At 47.3% G+C, this 24468-nt stretch overlaps 1 protein-coding gene across 1 annotated transcript in view; it reads left to right on the forward strand.

Annotated features, from left to right (window-relative positions):
* Positions 1 to 20563, forward strand: part of LOC120846793 (5'-nucleotidase-like) — a 62409-nt gene extending 41846 nt beyond the window's left edge. Inside the window, exons 7-9 of the mRNA XM_040218670.1 lie at positions 19433 to 19585; positions 19732 to 19923; positions 20451 to 20563. Coding sequence (XP_040074604.1) covers positions 19433 to 19585; positions 19732 to 19923; positions 20451 to 20563 — 458 coding nt within the window. The remainder of the gene's footprint in view (positions 1 to 19432; positions 19586 to 19731; positions 19924 to 20450) is intronic.
* Positions 20564 to 24468: the final 3905 nt, after the last annotated feature.

Below are 24468 nucleotides of genomic sequence, written 5' to 3' on the forward strand. Positions count from 1 at the left end.
GACGGCACCAGGCGGTGGCTGCACGAACTAAAAATCGAGGAAGTAACCTACCTGCGCTACCTATCGATAATGGGAGCTACGCTAGCAGTTTCTTCGCTCTCTGAGCAGCGGCGCCTGCCCAACGCGACTGCATCCGTGGCGTCCACCCTAACGTCGTGTTTTCCTTTCCGTCGACGTTCTTTTTTTGTGTAACACAATTATATATATATGCTGCGGTTACGTGTTCTACTCGCTGATATACAGCCTCCTTTCGAATTTCCTCGATTTTTCGTTCCGACTTCCGCCGCTTGGCATCGGGCGCTCGCGCGTGCGCAGAACGCTTCTCGGAAAAGGTCCATTTGTGTTGTAGTCACGAGCTTTTGCACCTCACAGTTCTCCCTCCGACGAACGCCGAAACGCGTCAGCATCTCCGCCAGAGCCTCTTTGAGCGTCTCGCAAGAGGCGGGACGCTAGCACGCAGTGACGCTAAACGCTTTGGTATCTTCCGACGTCGAAGTGTAGCAAACGCGGCGCAGCGCAGCGCACACAGACACTGATTGGTTGCAGATGTCGAGTTCCTGCACGACGGCCAATGAAACGAGCGCGTTCTCAGCCACGCTGCGTTCGGTGCGCTCATCGTTATCCACTAACCATGACGTAACACGCAGTCCATACTTTAGTGGCCCGAAGAGAAGAAAATATCAAGGTTCCAAATCAGGCTCATAAGGTGAATGGTGGAGGACAGCCAAATGCAGAGGTTCCGGAAGTATATCTGATGCGTGGGGGCGACGTCGGGGCTCATGTCACATCGTGTAGTTCAGCTCTCTCTCTCTCTCTATATATATATATATCTATATATATCACGGGTGGTGGGAGGGAAGGGGAGGAACAGATTTGAGTGGAAGGCACGCCCCCCTCCCTCCCCCCCCCCCCGGTTTAGAACCTGTGGGGGTAATTGCCCCCACTGCCCCCCCCCCCCCTCCCGGTTCCGGAGCCCCTGGTCGTATTAAAGTCGGCAATTGACACCTGAGTTTGATGCTGTTGCGAGGGTCGGGCATTGTCAAGCTGGAGAGAAAAAAAAGTTTTCATCGATTCCTCGTATGCCACACAAGCCGATAACGTGGCTCATTGGCAATGCACGAATTCCTATGCTGAAGCTCTAGGGCCAATTACCGGATTGTGGTGTGTCAATTTGCACGAATAAATGCACCGGTGCGCCGTCACGTGTCTGGTTTGGCGGCGGTGGCAGGATGCTTCGAGTATGACCGACCACGCAACTCCATCTCTACAGCTTTTGAAGTTTTACATATTTTAACTGAGTATCCAACTGTGCTCTTCTCGATTGTATGAGCTTTCTGCACTGCACACAAACGGTTAAGATGTTTTTCCACAGTTTTTTTTTTTATTTCCGCCGCTTGAAACTGAATTGCTTGTGACGCAAGTCAGACATGGTATGTTCACGATCTATTACAACCGCGTCGTTCGTTGAACGGCCGTAATAATATACACATGTGAGTAGAAAACACCAGTGCTGCAATTTGTAAATTTGCTTATTCTTATCTGTATCCTTGAGAGAAAACGATGTGGGGCACTACTTTGTTAGCAACCTTCGAATATAGTAACCTCTAAAAGGGGTTCACGTTTTCTGGTAACAATTTTTTTTTAATGTTTAGCGCATTTTTGCATTTAACACGCCTCAGTAATACGGGCTCTGGGCCACGCCTCAGGGCATCAAGATGAGAAACATCTTGAACACTTCCGTAGAGTATTGTCTACTATCTGATATCTAATCAATGGACACCGCAATCCCGCCGTGAATATGCCTATACTTCGTTTCACCTTAGGTGCGAGCGCGGCCGATGCTATCAGCCGAAGGGCCAATCAAACAGCGCAAAAAGCGCAGCGTCATGGCGTGATCTCTGCGCTTGATAGGACTAGCCGGCGGAGGAGCACGCACAGAGAGCAAATATCTGCTGGTGCTATCAACTATGGAGAGCACGGCATGACGTTGTACCTCTTTCGGTGTTTGATTGGCCCTTCGGCTCATAACATCGGCCGCGCTTGGACCTTAGCTGGAACGAGGTACACCATGCTTCCAACAATCACGCCGGTCTTACTTGGCTGCTTCCACATACTCTCATTCGGGACGACGGCCACTGGCCGACTACGGAGGATTAGCCATCATTTGCCGGTCAACAAAAGTGCCATGTCAGTGCCGCTGCACGTGGAAACGTTCCACTGCGCATCTGCTGAGAGCACGAAGGTGTCACATGTCAACCAAGATACCACCCGGCAGCTGCACATTAGAGCAACACCTGAGGCTACCCAGTCCTGTAGACACGGCAACCACACCGTGACTATGCTTAGAATGCTTCCAACTATCACTCAGGTCTTATGGCTCGCTCACACTTGCGAAATACGCATTCGCCGACGACTGAATTCGATCGCCGCAAAAAGATCGGGGCGTTCACATCTGTTGCCGGCTGCGGAGTGCGCGGCGGGAGCGTCTCGCAGTTTTCCGAACCGACGAGGGGGAGCTGACGAGAGGTCCCAAACCTCCTCCTTGCCCGCGCGCGTTTCGTCGACATCGTCGCCATCTCGTCAGCGGGGATCTGACGTAAGCAAGCGCCACTTCCCCCATGCGTTCTGATCGGCTTGCGGCGAAAGAAAACTTTTTTTCCGGCGTTCAAAATTGGTCTCATGCCCCGTTCACACTTGTGAACCGGCGGCCGGATCTGCGAGAATTCTGACGCCCGGCGACGAAAGCCGGCAGAATTTCCGGTGGAGACCAAGATCGCTCTGGGGACCAATTTTGAACGCCGGAAAAAGGTTTTTTCTCGCCGCTAGCAAATCAGAACGCACGGGAAAAGTGGTGCTTGCTGACCTCAGATCCCCGCTGACGAGCTGGCGGTGATGGCGACGAGACGCGCACTGCAAGGTGGAGGTTTGGGATCCCTCGTCAGCTCTCGTCTGTTCGGAAAACTGCGAGACGCTCACGCCGCGAACTCCGCAGGCCGCAACAAATGTGAACGGCCCGATCTTTTTTTCGGTGATCGAATGGTGTCGGCGGTGAGTGCTTATTTCGCAAGTGTGAACGAGCCATCCAGAGGGATCTTGCTCTCCGCCGGAAATCCTGCCTGCTGTCGTCGCCGGGCGTCAGAATTCTCGCGGATCCGGCCGCCGGTTCACAGGTGTGAACGAGGCATTACCCGGTGGCCTCTACGTTATCTCAGATGCGACGACGGCTACGGCAACTGACCGACTACGAAGAATTGGCGGTCATTTGTCGGTCGACCAAGGAGCCGCGTCACTGCCGTTGCACGTGGACAAGCTCTACTGTGCATCTGCATGGAGCACGAGGACGTCATATGACAACCATTGGGGGGGGGGGGGGGGGGGGGTTATGGGGATATTTATACAGCGTGTAGTTGGTCAGCCATTAAAGTTGTGACGAGTCACACGCTGTAGATGAGCAATTTAGCCAGTGCAGTACAATCGCTAGCCTGGGGTCTTCAACGCGCACCACGCAGTAGTGATACACGACCGCACGCGGGTACAATGCTCATCCAGATCGAAACAGGCAGGGTTGGGACTCGAACCCAGGATCCCTGGGTTCTGATATGACAACCAAGAAACCGCCCGGCAGCTGCATGTAGGAGCTTCATCAGAGCCTACCCAGTTGAGTGGACGCGGCAACCATGCCGTGACAATGCCTAACTTGCTTTAAAGATCACGTAAATCGGTGACCGTAAATACGGTTTTCCTAATGAGTGTTTGTTTCTTAGCGTTGCCGTGCCCACGCGTAGTCTTTCAGTGTGCATATTATTATCTGTCAGTGACAAACCTGTTACTGAAACTATCCGGTGATGTCGCGGAAAACCCTGGACCACTTGCAAAAGAGCTGCTAGTAGGTAATAGTTGAAACTAAGAATGACGTCATAACAAAAATCACGAAAATTCAAGAGAAACAGACCTTCTTTGAAGCTAGCAACTTAATTGTGCAAAACAAGTTCCTGGCATTCGGAAAAAAAAGAAAAAAAAATATTGGAATTCATGATGAAACCAGACACAGATTTGCAAGGTTAGAAAGTGTGTTTAGCGAACAAAATGTTTATATGAATATAATCTATGGAAGATCTAGAGAGTCGTTTACGAAGGAATAGGCTCATAATTAACGGTATCGAGGGAGAACCACGAGAGAGCGTGGATGAGCTAACGAAAATTGTGAATGATGCTTTATCGGGCACGAGCTTGAACTCGAGCTTTGTGGGACCACTTTTCAGATTGTATGCAACCTTGTATTCGACACCTAATTTGTTCCCAAATGTTTAAAAGAAATTAAAAAAAGACCTTGGGTTTCAACAGATGTCATTGAAGCGAAGATAAGGGTCGTGCCAGTAAGGTGTGTTCACGAAAGTCAGATGATACTAAAAAGACAAGTGTTAAAAAGACAGGTCCCTCGGGGCCATACCATCTATTTACCTCCATGGCTTGCATCACGTTAACAAAGCATCAACTCGATAGAAGAGTAAGACAAGGTCGAAGCTCTCGCTGTCCCATTCCATTTTTAGTCACCCCTGAAAAAGGAGTCAAGTCGACCCCGAAACGTTGGGAACTGCTTGTTTCTGAGCTTTTGGTTTGAGTTTTCTTTTTTTCTTTCGGATTAAACACTACTGTGTTCATTCACTGCATGCCGGCATGGTTTTTTAAACATGAGCCGACGGTACCGCTTTATTTTTCCTTCCTTTGCGTGGTGTGAATATGCGAATGTGCTTTCATTGTGAATTTTTAAAATTATTCATATATCTTCCAATCTGGTAACAGCCCCGTGGTAGGGCTAAGATAATCAATAAATACATAAATAACTGAAAGGCTAGAAACATTCACATTATGCACATGGAGGTGATGCTTTAGCAACAGCGTGTCGCTTTACTAGTTCCTCATCCCCTAACTCATGCGGAACACCAAAAAAGGGGTTAGCATTTTCCACTTAATTTGTTTTCGGTAACGGCCGTTTTTAACCAAGTCACCATCACTTAATTCCAATGTATATTTTTAGGGTATATTGTGTGTTACTATATAGGCATAAAATTTCACAGCTTTCTTTCCGCGGCTTAGAGTGAAACCAAACAGCCCGCTTGAGAGCGAAAGCAGCACTGGTACTTGGTTGCCATGAAGCGGGTGCAATCGTCTGACGTAACATTCCTCTCGTGGAACATAGGGCGTGCTTAGTTGGACAGGTATATTGAAGAAGGAAAGCCAGCTAATAAATATTCATGCGAAACCAAACCTTTGACAGAAAAGCCAGCTCAACCACGCTGAATTAAAAACAAAATTTTATTGCTGGCACAGTGCGGGTAGCGTTGTTGCTGTGCCTGCATCGACCTACTTACTGAAAAAAAAAAAAAAAATTAAAATTCCGTGCAACATGAAAAATTAAAAGGTTAAAACTACTCTCTTGTATGCTCGAGCGGCTGCACGGCAACAGCGGTGACATAACACTTGAATCTCTCATTGTTCGCGTAGAAACCAGCTGCAGAAAGCACCACGTCTCGCTTTTAGAGATAAACAATGGGCGCTCTTGAAATTCTGAAGATCAACACTTGCTTGCAAGTGTTGATCTTTGCAAAAAAAAAAAAAAAAAAAAAAAAGGCCAACCCGTAAAAAAAAAAAAAAAAATTGTCTTTTTTTGCAATTTTGAATTTTATAAAGTCCAATAATTAGGGTTTCTTACTTTCAAATAAATCTGAAAACTTCAGAAAGCACACCCGCGGAAGAATTTTCGTCATTTCGAGTTTATCTGATCAACCCCAAATTTTAATGTACCAACACAAAAATAAAAATGACGGTGTTTTATAATTAAGTCTGGTCAGCGCATATTGTCGAAGCTTCTGACAAAATGCCACCCCAGTTTTCTTTCAAATCTCGGATCCTTTTTTTCCCGCTTATCTCGTTAACGTTCATTCAGTACAGCAGGCAATTCAACTTGCGGGTCATGAGAAGAACATTGTACAGGATTCCAGTTTGGGCGGTACTATTTCTGATTCTTAGAGAAAGGAAGGGTTGTGTTTTCTACCAAAGAAAGTTATGAACCATATAGATTTCATAAAAGGTGAAAGAGAGGATGGGCAGTTGAAATTGCTTTACCCCTCCACCCCGCGCTTCCGCAGGGTAGGTTGATGGATAGGGTGGGATGCAATACCAGCTTCCCAGCGACTACCTCCAGGAGTTTGTTTATTTTAAGCTATCGACGTTTTTCGAATCAACACTTGCTTGCAACTGTTGTCGGGGGAGAAATTTGCACTGCCAGTGGCACTGGGGCCAACGCTGAATGAAGCTGAATAAAAATCAATTGATACAAGATCATTCTTTTGAATCAAGCACACGTTTACACCCGGATACTATTTTTTTTTTGACAACTAGGAAACACTAAATTTCGAAGAATTTTCGGGGAATTTGAAATCTAACAAAAATAACCTTTGATAAACTAAGAATTTTTGTCAAAAAATTAAGTCCGGAATGCACCCGCAGAACTTGACGAAAAATAAACTCCGAAAGCACGGCATCCCCAGGTCGGAAAGGGAGGGGGATGCTTGAACAACACCGCATAAATGACAAAGCCGTAGTGCTGACACTTTTGCGTCACCAGTAAACGTCAGTGCTCGACACTGTTTGGACACAAGTGCTGCGTCAGAGCTCAGTTTCAAGTCAAGTTTCAGCCGAAAGTTGACGGAATCGTAGTGTCCAATCTTTGCCTTCCTTTGGCCTTCGCTGATGACGCCATCTCATTCCGCACTACGGCTTTGTTATCTAGGAGGTGTTGGCTTGGAGTGTTAGGGAATGAGAAAATGGAGAGGTAGGGGATAGGGAGGAGGAGGATGAAAGGAGAACGAGAAAGGTGGGGGTAGGTGCAGAGGGAGTGGGAAGGAAAAGGAAGGCATTCGGATGTAGGCGGAGGGGGAGATGGGGGTGGGAGGGGATGGTTGGGAATTTGAGGTAGGTAGAGAGGTTGAGAGGGGTGCGGAATTGGATATTGGTGGAGAAGAGAGGGGGACGGGATGGGGAGGTATGGAATTGTAGTAGGGAGAGAGGGAGGGGAGATGGAGGAGGAGTGAGTGAGAAGTTTGTAGAGATGGAGCGGAAAAGAGGGAAGGTAGAAAATTGGAGTTAGGTCGAGAGAGAGCGAGAGAGGAAGGGAGAGGTAGGAAAGTGGAGCTAGGTGGAGAGGGAGGAAGTAGGGGAAATTGTATGTAGGTAGAAAGGAAGGAGAGAGGTAGAAGGAAGCAGGGAGAGATAGGGAACTGGAGGTGGTTGGAAGGAAAGGGGGATGGAGGGAGGGGAAGCTTTTGCGAAGCGGGAGAGTGAGTGGAGGAGAACGAGGGAGGAAGAGGTAGGAATTTGGAGATATGTGGAGACAGAGGGGGAAGAAGGGAGAGGTAGGAAATTGGAAATAGGTGGAGAGCGAGGAAGAGGGATGTTGAGGTAGGGAATTGGAATTAGAGGGAGAGGGGGAGGATCGAGGAAGGAGTAGGGAATGTGATGTAGGTGGAGAAAAGACGGAAGGATGAAGAGGTATGAAATTGCAATTAGAGAAAGAGAGAAAGAAGGACGAGGAAGCAGGAAGATTTGTGTTGGGTGGAGAGGGAGGAGGAGGGAGGGAGATGTAGGAAATTGGATTTAGGCGGACATGGAAGAGGAGGGAAGAGAGGAAGGAAACTGGAGGTAGGGGCAGCAGGATGGGAGAGAGGGAGTGTTAGGAAATTTGGGGTAGGTGAAGAGGGACAAGAAGAAAGGGAGAAATGGAAAACGAGTAAAGCGGAGATGGACAGAGGAGAGTGGAGGAGGAAAAGAGATAAGAATATTGAGCTGGGAAGAGGAAGGATGGAGGTGGGAGGGAGGGTCAGAAGTTGTGGGGAGATGGAAAAAAGGTATGGAGTTTGAGGTAGGTGGAGAGGAAGGAGGGAGAGGGAGGGAGAGTAAAGAAGGTGAATTGAGAGGGAGTGGGAGATTGAGGGAATTGGAGGTAGTAGAAGGGGAAAGGACAAGAAGAGCGAGGTAGTACACGGCAGCTAGGTGGCGAGGAAAAGAAGAAAAGGGAGAGGTAGGAAATTGGAGATGGAGTGGAGAGAAAAAGAAGGAGGAGCGAGGGAGAGGGATGAAATATGAGGTAGGCAGAAAGCGGGGAGAGGTAGAAGAGGGGACTTTATCGTTCTCTCTCGTCCTCCTTTCCCTTCCTTATCCACTAAAGGAATTGTTAGGGGGAGAGGTAGGGAATTGGGGTCCGTGGAGTGGTGATAGGGAAGGACAGGGAGTGAAGGTTCGTTTTCTTCTTAGGATTGCGTCAGGGACCCGATGACTGGGAGCGCCGATGGTGTGCGGATGTTGATGGTAAAAAAAATGACTGAGAGGACTCCATTAGTGAGAGAGAAATAAAAAGAAACGTCTATTTACAGTACAGATTGAAAGGTGGCCCGACTGACGTTCTTCCCGGCCCTCGCGCCTCTGTCTTCCTCTTCCTTCTCCTCGAGCCACAGCCGCGCCGCTCACTTTAAAGTCATTGCTCAGAGAAAAGAAAGACGAAACCGAAAATACAGCCACTGTACCGAAACCCTGCGCATGTCGCGCCTCTGGATTTGTGGCCGTCATTTACGTTGACCTTCACACCTCCCCAACAAGTATAATTTTGGGGCCTCAATGTCACAAAATTATCACACACAAAAACAAAATGTCCGCCTGTCATACACTGGTCGCTCTTGTAAGGTGATTTTGAATGTGCCCGCCAAGGCTCTAAACACCCGTTACTACCAAAAGTGCCTTAAGACTTGCTTCATATGAACTGGAACGTGCACCTAAAAAAATCTCCAAAGGCGTATGCGGAACATATGGTCTCTCTAAACCAGGCTATTTTACCAAAACCCGCAACTGCCCCGTTCAGTCATACCAACAACAAAAAAATCTCACCAACTTAAAGTATACAATCCATTTAAAAAGACACACCAAAACTTCGGTTCGCGCATGCGACGAACCAAAAACCATTGCTTGACAAAGCAGTCGCTCCTTCTCTATGCGGTCAGTGTGAACCATGTGGACCTCGCGCTCCACAAGCTGGTCCATCTCGAAGGCTCTCAGCTGCGGTACCCGGCCCTCCACCGAGAGCTCTGTGGCCTTGGCTTGTTTCTCTTTTGGGCTGGGCCAATCCTCCTCCTTGACAGGTTAGCCCTCGTCCACTTTGTCGGGGTCTCCACCCTGGGTCGGGGGTGCCTCTTCGCCAGTAGCCGCCCCCGCCACCGCTAGGTAGCCATCGTTTGCACACCCAGCACTTGCCTGTCGACCGTCGGGCTTGCGGTCCACGGCCGAGGCGGACACCACCGAGAAGATGCCCCGCAGGTTGTGACGCACTTCCTCCTTGATCCCGAACCCCTCGTCCCCGGCCGCGGAGACAACCTTGTTCACCGTGAAGCTGCCCGCCTGCAGGTCCGCGTCGGCCACCGCCACCTCCTGCGGGTACTTGGCCTCGAGATTGAACGGCTTCCTCCGGTAGAAGGTGAGCATCTTGCTGAAGGGCAGCTGGTGCCAGCGGGGAAACACCTCTGCCCGGTTGTCCTATCCCTTGCCCGGGTCGTGGCACAGCTCGATGGAGTAAAGCTGGGCGTCCACTACCGCAACATCTCGCATCTTGAAGATGGGTGACAGCAAGACACACTGCAGGGCGCAGCCCCGGTCCATCACCTCGTCCTGGTGCGGTGTGGTTGAGGGCTCCCGTTGGAACACCTTGCAAACCAGCTGCTTGACCGCCGGCACCCAGGTACCGCCCCCGACTAGCTCCACTGACTTCACGTTTGTCGGCCGCAGGCCGGCCACCATCAGCGCCCACGCCATGGTACGCTCGGCACGCGCTAGCAGCTCGGTGGACATGGTCTCGGAGGTCTCCCGTTTCAGCTTGCCCGCAACGTCCCAGTCGTTCTTCTAGCACTCGATGTTGAGCGTCAAGTCGTGAGGGTTGGCACTCATCTGCTCCGGAATCGATAATCGCCTGCACCATCCCCGGGCCGCATTTCACCTCCACTCTCCGCAAATCAGCGCGCGTACCATTCTGATTGACATTTATGTCCTGGGGTATACTCTGCAGGGATGGTGTTAAATTTGTTGAGATGTAACCCACCACGGAGTCATTCTTCAAGTCTCGGTCCCGCGCTTGTTTACTAGGACAGTCACGGGAAAAATGTCCCATACCCTTGCAATTGAAACATTTCACCCTGGATTGGTTTGACCTTGAGCCCGGCCCTACCTTATCATGCTTTTTCCCGTCAGGACTGGAGCCTCTTTTATTTTCAGACTTGCGGTTTTTCACATATGCAGAGTTGTTGCGTTGTTTGCATCGTTCTCCCTCTTCAAAACGGTCAGCCAGCGCAGCCACCTCTGCTGGTTTAAGCCATTTTCCGGTCTAATTTAGCGTTACATAGGTCTGCATGTCGACGGGCAAGGAATCTCTAATGCGGTCAGAAACCATTAATGCTAGCAAGTCCTCAAGAGAGTCGATCGAGCGACTTCGAGCATAATACTCAAAGCAGCTCACAACCCGTGTCGCAAACTGAGTCCAGGATTCTTTCTCCATTCTAGTGGCTTTGAGAAAAAGCCTCCTGTACTCAGCCGGCGACAGTTTGAGTTCCAAGAGAACTCGCTCCTTAACCGCACCGTAATCACTCGCTTCGCCGACAGGCAGGCTATTCACCAGCGCCCGCATGCGCTCCGTAAAATAAGGTCGCACGAGCGAACCCCTCAGGCGCTCAGGCACCTCATATGTCGCAGAGACATTTTCGACACCGTCGAACCAGCTTGGTACGAGCAGTTCGGACGACGGCATTTGTGTCAACACACCCTTCATGAGCCTGGAAAAGCTAAGCACCTCTTCCCTCAGGTTGCGTTCTGCGCCGCCTCCACTGGTTCTGGGTCTGTTTTCCGTACGAACTCGCTCTAGTTCAAGCTCTAGACGCACTAGCCGTTCTTTTTCTCTTACGAGCTCAAACTCTCTTTCAATTAGTGAGCTACTCGATCGGCCACCACGGTCCCCGTCCTCGTGCGTTCCCACGGTTGCCGCTGGTCTACTCTGAGGTGACGGTTCACCTCGCTCGTCGACACTGTTATCATTAGCTCCATCCCGATCCAACGAGGTAACCGGCCTACGCCGTTCCCCACTACGTAGCTCCATGGCGGGCACCAGTCAAAATAATCACCTTACCATTGAAGGTTGACAAGTCCCTATGGCAAGCACACGCAGTCTGTCGATCAAAACAGTCCGGCCCGATAACGGTGTCCGAGTCGTGTAGACACTTCGCAGGGCTGTGAATCTGCAGCCCTTCTCGAAGCCGCGTCGAAGCGAAGTCTCGGCGATCCAAGTCTTCTTCGTTAAACACGGCTGCTGAGGCCCAGGAACTTGCCGCCTCTCTTCTTGTTGAATGGAGTCGCTGTCCGCTGAATCTGCTGAGTCGTTCCAGCCGGCGGGGCCCGCTGACGCAATCCTGTCGACTGCGCCAGTGAAGGTTCGTTTTCTTCTTAGGATTGCGTCAGGGACCCGATGACTGGGAACGCCGATGGTGTGCGGATGTTGATGGTAAAAAAAGAATGACTGAGAGGACTCCATTAGTGAGAGAGAAATAAAAAGAAACGTCTATTTACAGTACAGATTGAAAGGTGGCCCGACTGACGTTCTTCCCGGCCCTCGCGCCTCTGTCTTCCTCTTCCTTCTCCTCGAGCCACAGCCGCGCCGCTCACTTTAAAGTCATTGCTCAGAGAAAAGAAAGACGAAACCGAAAATACAGCCACTGTACCGAAACCCTGCGCATGTCGCACCTCTGGATTTGTGGCCGTCATTTACGTTGACCTTCACACAGGGGTAGAGAATTGCAGGTAGGAGGATTGGGAGGGGATAAGGAGAGAGAGGAAGGAGATTGGATGAAGGTAAAAAGGGAGGCACAAGGAGAGGTAAATATCAGGAGGTAGTTGCCTACCTCTTGTTCGCACCCAATCCCTTTCCTTCCCTCTCGCACCCTCTCCACCTACCTTCAGTGTTTTTACCTGTTCCTTCCTCCTCCTCAACCCATCTCTCTCCACTGGGGAGGTATGGAATTGCAGGTAGGTGGAGACAGAAAGGGAGAAAGGGAACATAAGGGAATTGGAGGTAGGTGAAGAAAGAGGGGGATGGAGAAGTGGGGAATGGCAAATAGCTGGAATTGAAAAGGGGAAAGGAAGGGTAGGTTTGGAATTGGAGGTTGGTGGAGGACGAGAGAGGGAGAGGAATGATGCTATGGTGGGTGGAAAGGAGGTGAGGGGGATGGAAAGGGAGTTAGGGAACTAGTTGTATGGAGAGAGAGGGGAGAGGGAGGATTAAGGAGGGAGATGTAGGATATTAGATAAAGCTAGAGAGGGAAGAGGAAAGAGAAAATGGGAGGGAATAAGATGTAGGTGAGGGAGTGAGTGGAAGGAAGGATAAGGTAGGAATTGGAGGTAGGTAGAGAGACAAGGGGAGATGGATGGGAAGAGAAAATTGGTGTGTAACGTGACGTATATGTTCTCGCCACTCAATTCAGCAGAGAAACGTAATTTTTTTATAGGTCACGTGAAATCAATTTTTCCCTGTAAATTTACCGTTGAAACTGGATTTGTGCTTAGGTGATCTCAAGTTTTTACTATATTTGGGGGAAATTGGTTTATAGGTCACGTCAAGTTTTCCGATATGCTTAACCAGAATGTTAATTTAAATTTTACGTAACATGGCGCAAATCTTAGGTAACATGGCGCGAATTTAAAAAAAAAATCGGTCAGTGTGCATCTACTCGTTCCTCGTCCGTTTTTGAGCTGTTTTATTTATTGATTTTTTTTTCATAAATGCAGGACCAATACCTTTGTAGGTCGCGTGACGTTCATTTTTCCGCTTTGTGTATGTATAATCTGACGTTAAGTCCCGTGACTTCAATATCACGTGACTTCAATATCAGAGGGGGTTCCAATAAAAAGAATTCGACGCTTTAAAAAGTTGCAACACCCTGAAAATAATGACAGCATAAATCACCAGCTCGTTCAAGCCTCCGTCTGAGCGGCATCGACCAATAAGATCTGAAAGTAAAGTCCCGTACCTTTCTCCCCCAACCGTCATCAAGACTGGATCCTCGAAACGCCGCCTTAAGCACGCCAGCGCCACCAAGACCGTGTCTTAAAGCATCAGAATGAGTGCATCGCTTTAAAGCGTTCACCGTTTAAGAAGCTCTAACACTCCCAAAAAAACTTTTTTTTTTCGTGCTAGACGTTGAAATGGCATAGCAGGCGTTACAAAAAAAAATTGTTTCACTATAGAGTTGCGTAGTTTTTTTTTTATAGAAAATAGAAATACGAGGCCCAATTTAAAGTTCTCGCCAGTCCACTGTGACGTAACAGTGTACCGCAAGGTGTCGGGACGGTCAGAAGGGAGGCATCGACATACGTCACTAAAAGTGGGCTCGCCGGAAGTCACGTGAGTTTTACTCGTCGTGCTCTCCGCGACCGTGCCTAAGACTTTTTAAAACATTGTTTATTGTGCTCTTCGTACGAGCGATCGTAGAAAACGAAGTTTCAGTTCCAATATAGACGCTTTCAGCGCGCGCCAGATTGAGCCGGCATAGCCGACCTTCTCTTGTCTTACCGAGCGGCCAAGCCACTGAAACGGGCGTTGACGGGTCTCCAGAAGGGCCTATGCTGGGGAGAAGGACACAGTAACACCTAAAGTGGCAATAACCTGTCCTGCTGTGGTAACGATGAAGTGGAGCGAACGGAATGAGAAGGAACAACAACTGAAGGTCGGTTATGGCGGCGACCATGCACAGCTGCCTGAAAGCGTCTATACTTCGTTTCACCTTATGTTGTACCGCAGCGAAGGCTAGAAGCGCGAGCTCATAGCGTTGGCAGCCGCTCTTAAGTCACGAGAGCTTGTGCCGCCGAAATGTGCCCCAGAGCAAGGAGCTCGCGCTTGTAGCCTTTCCTCCGGTACATCTTATGGTGAAACAGAGTATAGCTCTTTATCGCTGCACTGTTGGTTAGCTTGCGTGCTGTAAAAGTTGAGGTCGAAGAGTCAGTGGATCGAAATTATGGAGGTCAATGATGAAAGCGTTGCGAGTACAAGCCAGAGTACGAGTGCCTGCCGTCAGTCCGATGATACAGAGCTATACTGAACACAAAACAAGCTATCAAGTTCTGAAAAAAAAAAATTTAGAACGCTCGCAGAAGTTAGGATTGCTAGCATACGACACGCCCGATCGCAGTGCTGAAGGTTCAGACACCGAGCTCGTTGAATCATCGGATACTCTCCAGGCTGAAGGTGCCTGCCGTCTAAAGAATACGAACTTTTGAGTGTACCAAGTACAAGTAAACGTCAAGCATAAAGTACGTGTTTTGTCTAGAACGGTGAGCAGAACTTGCCTACTAGGTGCACATGCAGCCGATGCGTCGTGATGCCTGAATTCAAGCCTCTTGAGTGCCGCTGCTGCAGGGAGTTGGGCAGGAAACTTACAGACCTGCAGTAGAGGTCTCACATCGAGACCTTTGAGTTTTAGTAAACTTCGCCTAGGGTTGCAATCTTCATCACTAAAGTGCATCGAGCATATCTATCGCCTACCCACGGATACTAATAGCTGTCCTGCGGGGACCACAGTCAGCCACCGGTCCATCTCTTCCATGTCTCTCGGAAATACATGCAGCGTGATCGCTTCTTCAGTTGCTGAAATACCGGGACAGTCCCTCACACAGTACCTTCTAGGCATTGTATTTGATCACGTCAATTCACTAACTCCTCTTTTTCTACCTTTACAGCAACATTAAGCGACGAAAAGCAAATAAAAAACCTTGTCTGCTTGGATCGCTCGTGGAGGTGCGGAGAATAACAAAAATTTTTAGAAAAAACATTACACGCGCTCGCGGGGGGGCACGAAAAAGGATACAACTAACGTGAATTCCGGCGACGCCTCTTTTCTGACTCCCCCGACACCTTGCGGTACACTGTTACGTTACAGTGCTCTGGCGGGAACTTGGAACCCTGCCTTGTATTTCTATTTTTTTATAAGAAAACTACGCAACTCTATAGTGAAACAATTTTTTTTTGTTATGTCCTGATATGCCATTTCAACGCCTAGCATGAAAAAAAATGTTTGGCGTGTCAGAGGCCTTTTAAGCTGAGACTAGAAGCTCCGTCTTCAGCTTTCTGGCCTTGCCTGCACAAGTGTGAACGCGCAGGCACGCGCAACCAAAGCACTGCGGAAGCCAGCGAGCTCGCGCTGAAGGCGGAGCTTCTATACTTCGTTTCAGCTTCGGTTCAGACGCAGCCGATGCTACAAGCGCGAGCATGTGGCCCAGAACAGTGCTTGCACTGCACGAGCGCGCGTGTTTGGCAGGGATGCTGATAGCCCGGAGCTCGCGCTTGTAGCTTTGGCTGCGTCTGGACCGAAGCTGAAACGAAGTATAGTCTCAGGGTAAACGCAGTATACCACGCGGCCACGCCGGACTCAAGCGCCTGCCGCTAGGCAGCGCACTCTTCGTAGACCTTCAGCGCGTTTGCCGCTCGGGGTAGGCCGGGGATCCGTTTACGATCACGTCTTGCGTCGACCTTGTCTTCTTGGCCTGCATCGATTAACATCTTCAACTTCGATTGTTTTGTAAATCACATACATTAACTGAGAAAAATATATTTAAAAAGCGATGCCACTGGTGAAACCTAGCTGCTATTTGGAACTCCAGGAAAACGGACGGAAACTAGCGGAAAAACACCGAACTGTTCAGAACAGGTTCTTTGGGGATTTCATCTCGTCCTTCGTGAATTCCACGATCGAATGTTTTTTTTGTTTTTTGTTTCTTGTAGCTGGCGCGATGGCAAGCTTCGTTGGTTCTGTCTAAAGCAACTAAAACGGTAACAACGGCACGCCACAGGGGGAACCGCGACCTCAAAATGACCTCAGAATGAAATACGCCTCGTTTTGATTATCATGTTGTGTAGGGCCAAATCTTGTTGCGCCGGCGGCTCTGTCATTACTAACGTGCCTGCATGTTGCCTAGGTCGGGGTTAAGAGCCTACAGAACCGCATTAACCAGATTCTTCTATATCAATGTTCATCAGCGCGGGGAGAAGCACAGTAGGAAGTCATTCTACTGCTTCCGCGAAGAACGCTGAGAATATCGAAGCTCACTTACGCCAATAAACCGCCACAGGTCTGAAACGTAGCGCGTAGAAATCGAGGCAAACCATCTTGTATCCCGTCCTTGCCAGCCTAATCTCGAGCTTTGTGCGTTGAGCTAGCATATGGCCATGCCGGACATGTTCTCGGCAGCCATATTTGTAGAGGTCAGCGACTCCTATAGGCTGCCGGAGCGTCGAATAATCACTGACAAGGTGAGAAGGGCGGGGAGGAGCTTCATTTGTCCCGCCTTCAACGCGAGCTTCTTACGTTGAACAAGGCTTCGGGAGAGCGCGTGCTGGAAGCCGGGCGCTCAAAATACATGGTATGCCATATTTGTTACCATAGCCACCTCTATACTCAGAAATCCTGGCAGTTCGACGCCAGAGCCATGGAGTGCCCAGTCACTGATTTGGAGCCTAAAGATCTGGTAGCACAAAAAATCAAAGAGCCGTTTCTCGGGGAACCTGGGCGTCAGCGCACAGCTTTTGCAGCCGCGAGGACTCGAAACACACTTGTTCGCTCGGGGGAAGTGTGTTTCGGCGACTCGCCGCTGCGGGGCGCCAGTCATGTAGCTCTCCTGTCATCCACTGTCTGCCGTTCCACCTTTTCCATGTCGGCGGCGTTTCTCTTGTCGATCTGCCAGGCTTTGTCAGTATACAAAAGACTATGGCCTGGCCGCTCAGTCCTTGAACCTCAGTGTCTTGGCCGCGTCTGCGCCGTGCTGTAGCCTCGTCTTTTGATCTCGATCCGAACTAAAGTTTTGACTCGTTAGAATTTGAAAACGTATTCATGCCCAGTCCGTGTGTTCTGACGTCATTCGGAACGCAGGAGTTGCTGGGTGCTCGAACTCAGTCGTCTCCCCCCCCCCCCCCCCCCCCCCCCCAAGTTCCAAGTGGCAACGACTGCGAGAGACTATCTATTATTTTTTTTTTTGTTTATCTGAGGTGGAGCGTGCCTCTACAATGCGTTGGTTTGTGTTTGACGGTCTGGAAATTGCTAAAAGACGCAACTCACCCCTGCCACTAAATGGTAAACTCTATACACAAGAAGTACCTTTCGCTCCTCTATCTATCAGATCGCCCTTCGCCCGCTGTCGCGAATTTCATAGCCGCACTGAAATTGAGATGATTGCGGCTGTTTTCTCCAGCGCATGGAGTGGTCGTGGTTTCGATTTCAAGGTCTGGTGTAAAAATGTTAGCGCCGATTTTGGCAATGAACGTTTTGTGTAGCGCTGTGCTCAGGCAAGCTGACATCGTTTACAAATGATGTCGACTGGTACACGCAATGCCTATCCAAAATGAAACTGCTAGATGCCGCACCATGACGCCACTGTCTTGTCGCATGCTTGAGAAACACATAACAATAGAGCAGAACATTCGAAAGGAAGCATTAGTCGTTTACGGAAAGAGCCTGCGAAAATCACAGAAATGAAATAGCTGTGCGATTGACAAGTCACGACGCAACGCATTTTTCAGTGGTACTTCTAAAACAGATAGCTCACTGCGGCTCTCTGAAAAGCTGGTAATTGTATTTTTACAACGGTTTTATCAGGAAAGGTGGCATGGGGGGGGCATTGACCTTTCTTCTTATTTTTTTTTGTGATCGTGATACTTTTTTTTGCACTGCGTGGATATCAGTCCTTTCTTATGGTTGGACTTTTGAGCTGAGTTACCCTTTAAGAATGTAGTCGGCGACGTATACTGATTCGTGTAATGGATGGGTTAATTGTAGTTTAGGCTGCACGCCAGATCAAGAGCTAACTTGGATCAAGCTTGACAGCAGACCTAACTAGGCCTAATATGGTTTTGCTCCAACCGTCTGAAAAGAAAAGCGCTCTTTTTCGTCCAGTAGCGTTTCGTAGTTTTGTTCATCGTTGGGGGCCTGTCCCTCTACACTTCTGGATTCACCTGTGTTGGTGTCATGTCGGCTCCAGAAGCTTCCTACCTCCAATCCCTGGCCGTATAACTCACCTGTATAGACCGCACTTCTCTACATAACATCACTTTCTTAAATAAATATGTTCAAATTGAAATTAACCACGCTTACATGTGTCTAATCGGAAAGAAAAAGACAAGGTTAGGTGCCTTCAGATCACAACAGAAACAGCACTCTAACGATGTTTCAGATGAGGGCTAATTATAGATTAATTTCGTCTGCCATTGAGACTTCAACGTAAAACCAAACTTCAAACTGCATATGGTGCGTCCATGTGAACCAACCTCCACTAAATTTTAGGAGCCTCGTCCGTGATTTAAGCCTCTAACTCGGCAAAATAAGGGCAGTACTTCTTCAAGTCACGAATGCCAAAATCAAAAACTCGGTTATATTACTTTTACCCAATTACCACGAGTCAAATTAAACTGACCCGCGTTCAATAAATAAATAATAAATAAATAAATAAATAAATAAATAAATATATAAATAAATAAATAGATAAATAAATAAATAAATATATAAATAAATAAATATATAATTAAATAAATAAATAAATAAATAAGAACCAAGAATGATTTGTTTTGGTTCGTCCCTATAAGCTACAACGAAGGAATGGCTAAAGCGTGCTGTAATAATTTTTAATGTGAAAATATTAAAATAAAAAATTCACTTTATTAAAAAGCAGAAAATAAATTTTAAAAAAAATATGGCTCAGTACTCAGGTTAACGTTTCACAGCAGAAGTTAAAAGTAATTTGTATAGGGTTTTTGTGGCATTAATTTGAACAAAATGAGGAAGGAGTGCAAGCAGAAAACCGTTCATCTTAATATTTGTGTTGTTTTTATTGTTTAAGACGTCTGAACGGTCTAAAACGTTTTTTCATGAGCATAAAACGGGTTCAATTCATGCTGGTTAGTAGGAAGTGTATGGTTGTATATGTAACCTATGATATAGGAAGGGTTGTTCATTGTTAGTTTACAGAATAAATGCACCACCTCGCAGTAACCTAGTGTTAAAAAAATGTTAGAGCATTAAACACTACTTTTTTAAAATGTATTTAAAGTGGGTGTGACCTCTGTGTTCCTTTTCATATGCAAATAATATAATTAGCTTGTACTTGTAAATTCTTCACAAGTTTCTTCTTTTGTTTTCAATTTTACACACGGTGAATGTATAGTCATATCAGTATTCAGCCAAAAATTATATAATTTGTGCCGTCGTATATTTTTGATTGTCTGCATTTTGCGTGTTCAATGGCACCAGTTATAAAGTATGGGCTGAGTTGCGAGTCATGAAAAATAGTATATATATTTTCCTTCCAGATATAACTATGGGGGACATACTTGCAAGTGCACCATTCGGTCAAGCGATTGTCACAGTGCCGCTCAGCGGATTTGCATTAAGACTTATGTTCGAACATTCCGTAGCCAACTTCAGCTACGAAAACAAGAAAGGAGAATTTCTTCAGATTTCTGGTAAGAAGCCACATTTTAAAAGCAATGCACGCAATACGGACATACAAAAATTACTACAATATATCAAAGTTCTCGTCTACTCTTTATAAGTTTAGTTGCAGATCGCGACTTATGACCATTAACAATAAAACCTTTCATTCTTCCAGGCGCCCACGTCAAGTATAACCTATCACTGTCTTCATGTAAACGTGTCACATCCCTAAAAGTACTGTGCACCAAGTGCCTTGTACCCGGTTATGAGGACGTAGTTAACGACAAAAACTATACAATCGTTACCAATAATTTTGTAGCCAAGGGTGGTGATGGATTTGCCAAAGCTGAAAACTATGGAGAAGCCGGTGAGACGTTTGTATTTTATCTTATTTTTAATGCACTTTAATGTACATTTTAAGAGGAAACGGGTGTTCACCTTATAGTTTTCGCTTGCAGCACATTAACACTTTGGGCTTCCCTTATGTCGACAGCGTTCTTTTTATGATTCAGTCTGACAAAACATCTCTAAAGACGTTTTCCTTCCCTGTATTTTTTTTACTGACATTGTTAAAGTTTGTTTCCTCCTTCTGCCCCAGTCTTGAGTTAAATATATCGTGTCTTCCTTTTTTATGCATCCTCGCGAATCGCTTATGCTTTTCTGCAGATGCAAATGAATTTTTATTAAAGTGTGTTTGAGGAAGTTACGTAGATGCGCACATATTTCTAGACTCTAGAATACAAGTTAAACAACATTTCGTTAGAGCCTGGAAAATACAAATAAACCGCCAAACGGGATTTCTTTATTTCTCTCTTTTACATTGAGTCATTTTGTGAAATTGCCCAGTGAAAGAATCACTTATTGTACCCTGAATATTTCCATTATTCTTTACAGGTCCCATTGATCTCGATGTTCTTGTTGAATACATTGGTAAAATGTCACCAATCAAGACACCAATTGAGGGACGGATTATTATCGAAGGGAACGTCACGACACCAAGCATATAACCTAAGATAAATAAAAATTATACAATCTTGGCAATTTCGTTAGAAGGAGAAATTTATAAATTATGGAGCATGCATCCTATACAATGACATATTGGTAGATGAATCACACGTAGAATCAGAAATAAATTGGCTAACTACCATTCACAATGGCAAACCCGCCCCGGCACAGATCTTCAATTTATCGAATTACTTACACTTGATCTTACTGCAGCCCTTGGGCCATCATACCAAGGAAAGGAATAGAGAAAAAAGTTCTAGAATGAACATGGCGAATATAATACAAGAAATAGTGAGGATGGAAACCGGTCCAGTCTCTTACAGTGCACATAAACATTATGAGTTACAGTGTGGTAGAGTTTCAATTTTAAGCTGGTAATCTACTCTCAAGATGGAGACTGCAAAGTCATTTGTATCGCTTCTTCTCAATTATTGTTTCGCCGTCAAAAAGGTTAAAACATACTTTTAACCTGATGTTTTACTCATCGGGTAGCCAGTAACAAAAAAAAAAATTAATTCGTCTTTCATTTTTGAAACAGTTTCACGCGGACGATTGTTGTTTCAATAGAATCTAGCACTTTGATTCGTTATGTGGACAGCAAGTAGTCTGTCCAATACTTGCGGTCACGTCAGAAATACACCGAGCTCTGATTGGCTTTGATTGAAAGGACAGTGTGTTGACCTCAATGCTAGATGAATTGTGGTCTACCACCTTGTTTTTCAACGAGACAATAAAAGTTCTGCGTCGCTTGCCGCATCGATTTTGTCTTGTGAATTAGTCGTTTTTGAATTCTACAAAATGTTTTCCGTCTAATATTTTAACCTAGCACATCAACACCAGCACTCCATATATAGGGTGTCTCATGTGAATATGACGCTGTAAAATAACCTGACGAGATGCGCAGCAACCACAAGACGCACAACGTTATCTGTTTGCTGCGCCAATCGAAAGATGGCGCCACAGGTTAACAGCCTCGCTAAGTTAGTCATCTGCGAACGTGCCCGACACTATCTGGGATAAGTTTGGTGCTCTCCCTTGTTTTACAGGAGGAAAACTATGCCTCTAAATTTAAGACGGTACGACTGAACTGTTGAGGCACATTTTGTTGAAGTTTGAGTTTTCTATTTTAAGGCCCCGCATTTTCCAGCTCGTTTCACAGCGTCGCATCCGCACGAGCCACCCCTTATATTTTGTCTTACCTAAACCAACAAGATTGTGGCTAAATGTATCTGCGGCACAAAAAAAAAGTTAATTTATCCAAAAGTTACTTTGACTCCAAGAGCAATCAAGTGGTACCATTCCCTGCCATTCCTGTGTAGTCTTCGTTCTGTATTGGGCTAAGGTAATAACGAGTGTATCAAGCTCTCCACAAATGACACCAGCATTTTGTGGAAACTATACGAGCTTCTACTTAATATCAAATGAGGAGCACTAGATGTCCCCCCCCCCCCCCCCCCTTCGATTCGAGTGTTTGTGTGAAGCTTGCTGGCTGAAGCCCAAGTAGCACGTCAGAGAAACTCCTACGTCGGCACAAGCTTGGAAATTTTAGGAGACGAATTTGAGCCTATCAGGATTTTACTCAACGGCGTTAATGTAAGATTACTTTTTTGGCATTTATATGGCTTTTCTCTGGCTCGCCATGTAATTGCCAAAGGGCTGGTTTTGAGTCATGAATGCTAACGGGCGGTAGCTTGCACCACCTAGCCTATGTCTAAAAAGACAAACATACGGTTCCTTCCGCCCTTCTAAGCCAATTTTCTCACCCTAACTATCATCAGGCAGTGTGAGATATCACCAGGCTTATCTACCTTTAAGGGATCGGCCAAAAAAAACTAAAAAGCATCAACCCCTCCTGTGGTGTACCAGTAATTTTAGGGTAATGCAGGATATATATTTATTTAACTGATAGATTACATTCGGTTGACAACGTCTTCTTCGGTCTGCGACCACGCCCAGTCTGTTCTTTCGCGCAGGCGTCACGTTCTTCACCGGGGCTCGCTCTCCCTCGCCGGCGTCTCCGGTTCCACCAGCCCGCGCGCCGTTGCCTGGACCAAAGGTCGTGTTCGCTGTGCGTGGCGAACACGCACACAATACACGGCACGCACACAATACACGGCAATAGCTCCCCCTTAAAAAAACTTCACTTTTTCACAGGCCCAGCCGCGTTGGTGGCTGGCGCGTCCGCGTTGATCTTCTGAGAAGAGGAGAGCTGCCCTCCGTGCTCTGGCCACGTGTGCCATTAAGCGGTCTGGCTGGCGAGCTTGGAGTGCCTGCCTCCGGCGTTGCAGGATCGTTCTGTGTGGTTGGAAGGTCGTCACTGGAAATCGGAGACGATGAACCGTTTCGCTGGATGATGCCGCGGGGAGGGGCGAACTTTTTTGATGTTTTTGCGCCCTTGAGGCTATCGTCTTGATTCGGAGATATTCCCTCCTCCTCCTTGGGCACATGTCGCAGCTGTTCAATGTGGCGTTTCCAGGTATTTCCGTCGTTCGTGCGAATCTCATATGTTCGATTTCCCAGAAATCGTACGATGAATCCTTTCGACCATTTCTTGCCATTCCTGTAGTCTCTTGCCCAGACCTGGTCGTTCAGATGTAGGTGTCGTTCTTTCGAGTTGCGCGAGGCGTGCTGCTTCGCCTGTTTTGATCGCACGACATCCGTTATTGATGGTCTAAGAAGATCGAACCTTGTGCGAAATTCGTCTCCTGTCATCATTTTGGCAGGAGTTGAGCCAGTTGTCGTGTGCGGGGTTGTCCGGTATGCCACCAAGAGGTTATGGCATGCCTCTTCCATGGTCAGCCCCGACTTCAGGCTTGCGTTGACAGACTTCTTGAATGTTCCCACGAAGTTTTCTGCCGCACCGTTTGTTGCGGGATAGTTCGGAGGTGAGAATGACTGCTGCACTCCGTTTCTTGTCATGAAATCCCGGAATTCGCTTGATCGGAATTGCGGGCCATTGTCTGTCACAATCCTTTCTGGCAATCCATATCTTGCAAAGAGCGTTAGAAACACTCTTATGGTGGCTGCCGAAGTCGTCGACGTCATGGGTACTACTTCGGGCCATTTTGAATATGCATCAATGATCAGCAAGAAATTCCTTCCTTGAAAGGGTCCTGCGAAGTCTGCATGCAGACGTTGCCATTTCTTTTTTGGGTATTCCCACGGGTGTATGGGAACTTTGGGTGCCTCGTTGCTCACTTCCTGGCACGGCCGACAACTTCGGACCATCGTTTCGATGTCATGATCCAAAAGCGGCCACCACACGTAGTGTCGTGCCAGTCCCTTCATCTTTGTCATTCCTGCATGACCTTGATGCAAGTCGTTCAAAACGTGTTTTCGGTACCTCGAGGGTACGATGACGCGTGTTCCCCACATTAAGCAGTCGAGCTCCACGGTTAGTTCTGTTCTGCGATGGAAGTAAGGCTTGAGGTCTTCGGAATTCACTTGTTCCGGCCATCTATCCATGGTGAGTTTCAAAACTTTAGAGAACACAGTGTCCTTTCGTGTCTCTCGGCTGATCTGCTTATGTGTCAGTGGTAATGCTTGAAACTTTTCTAGATGGAGACATTTGATTTCGTCCATTCTTTTAGTTTCTGATTTTATAGTGCCCTTGTCAGTCATTGGGAGTCTTGACAGCGTGTCTGCGACTACGTTCTTATTAGTCGACACGTACTTTAAGTCGAAGTCATACCCTGACAAGATGATTGCCCATCGCTGCATTCTTGCTGCGACCGTGCCTGGGATTCCCTTACTGGTATTGAAAATCGACACCAGCGGTTTGTGGTCCGTCCACAGCGTGAAGTAGCGTCCAAACAAATACTGCTGAAATTTCTTTACGCCCTCAACTAGGCTCAACGCTTCTTTGTCAATCTGAGAGTAGTTTCGCTCACCTTTAGAAAGCGTTCTT

The sequence above is a fragment of the Ixodes scapularis genome, unplaced genomic scaffold (assembly GCF_016920785.2).
Source record: "Ixodes scapularis isolate PalLabHiFi unplaced genomic scaffold, ASM1692078v2 PGA_scaffold11__112_contigs__length_91849675, whole genome shotgun sequence".
NCBI classification, from domain to species: Eukaryota; Metazoa; Arthropoda; class Arachnida; order Ixodida; family Ixodidae; genus Ixodes; species Ixodes scapularis.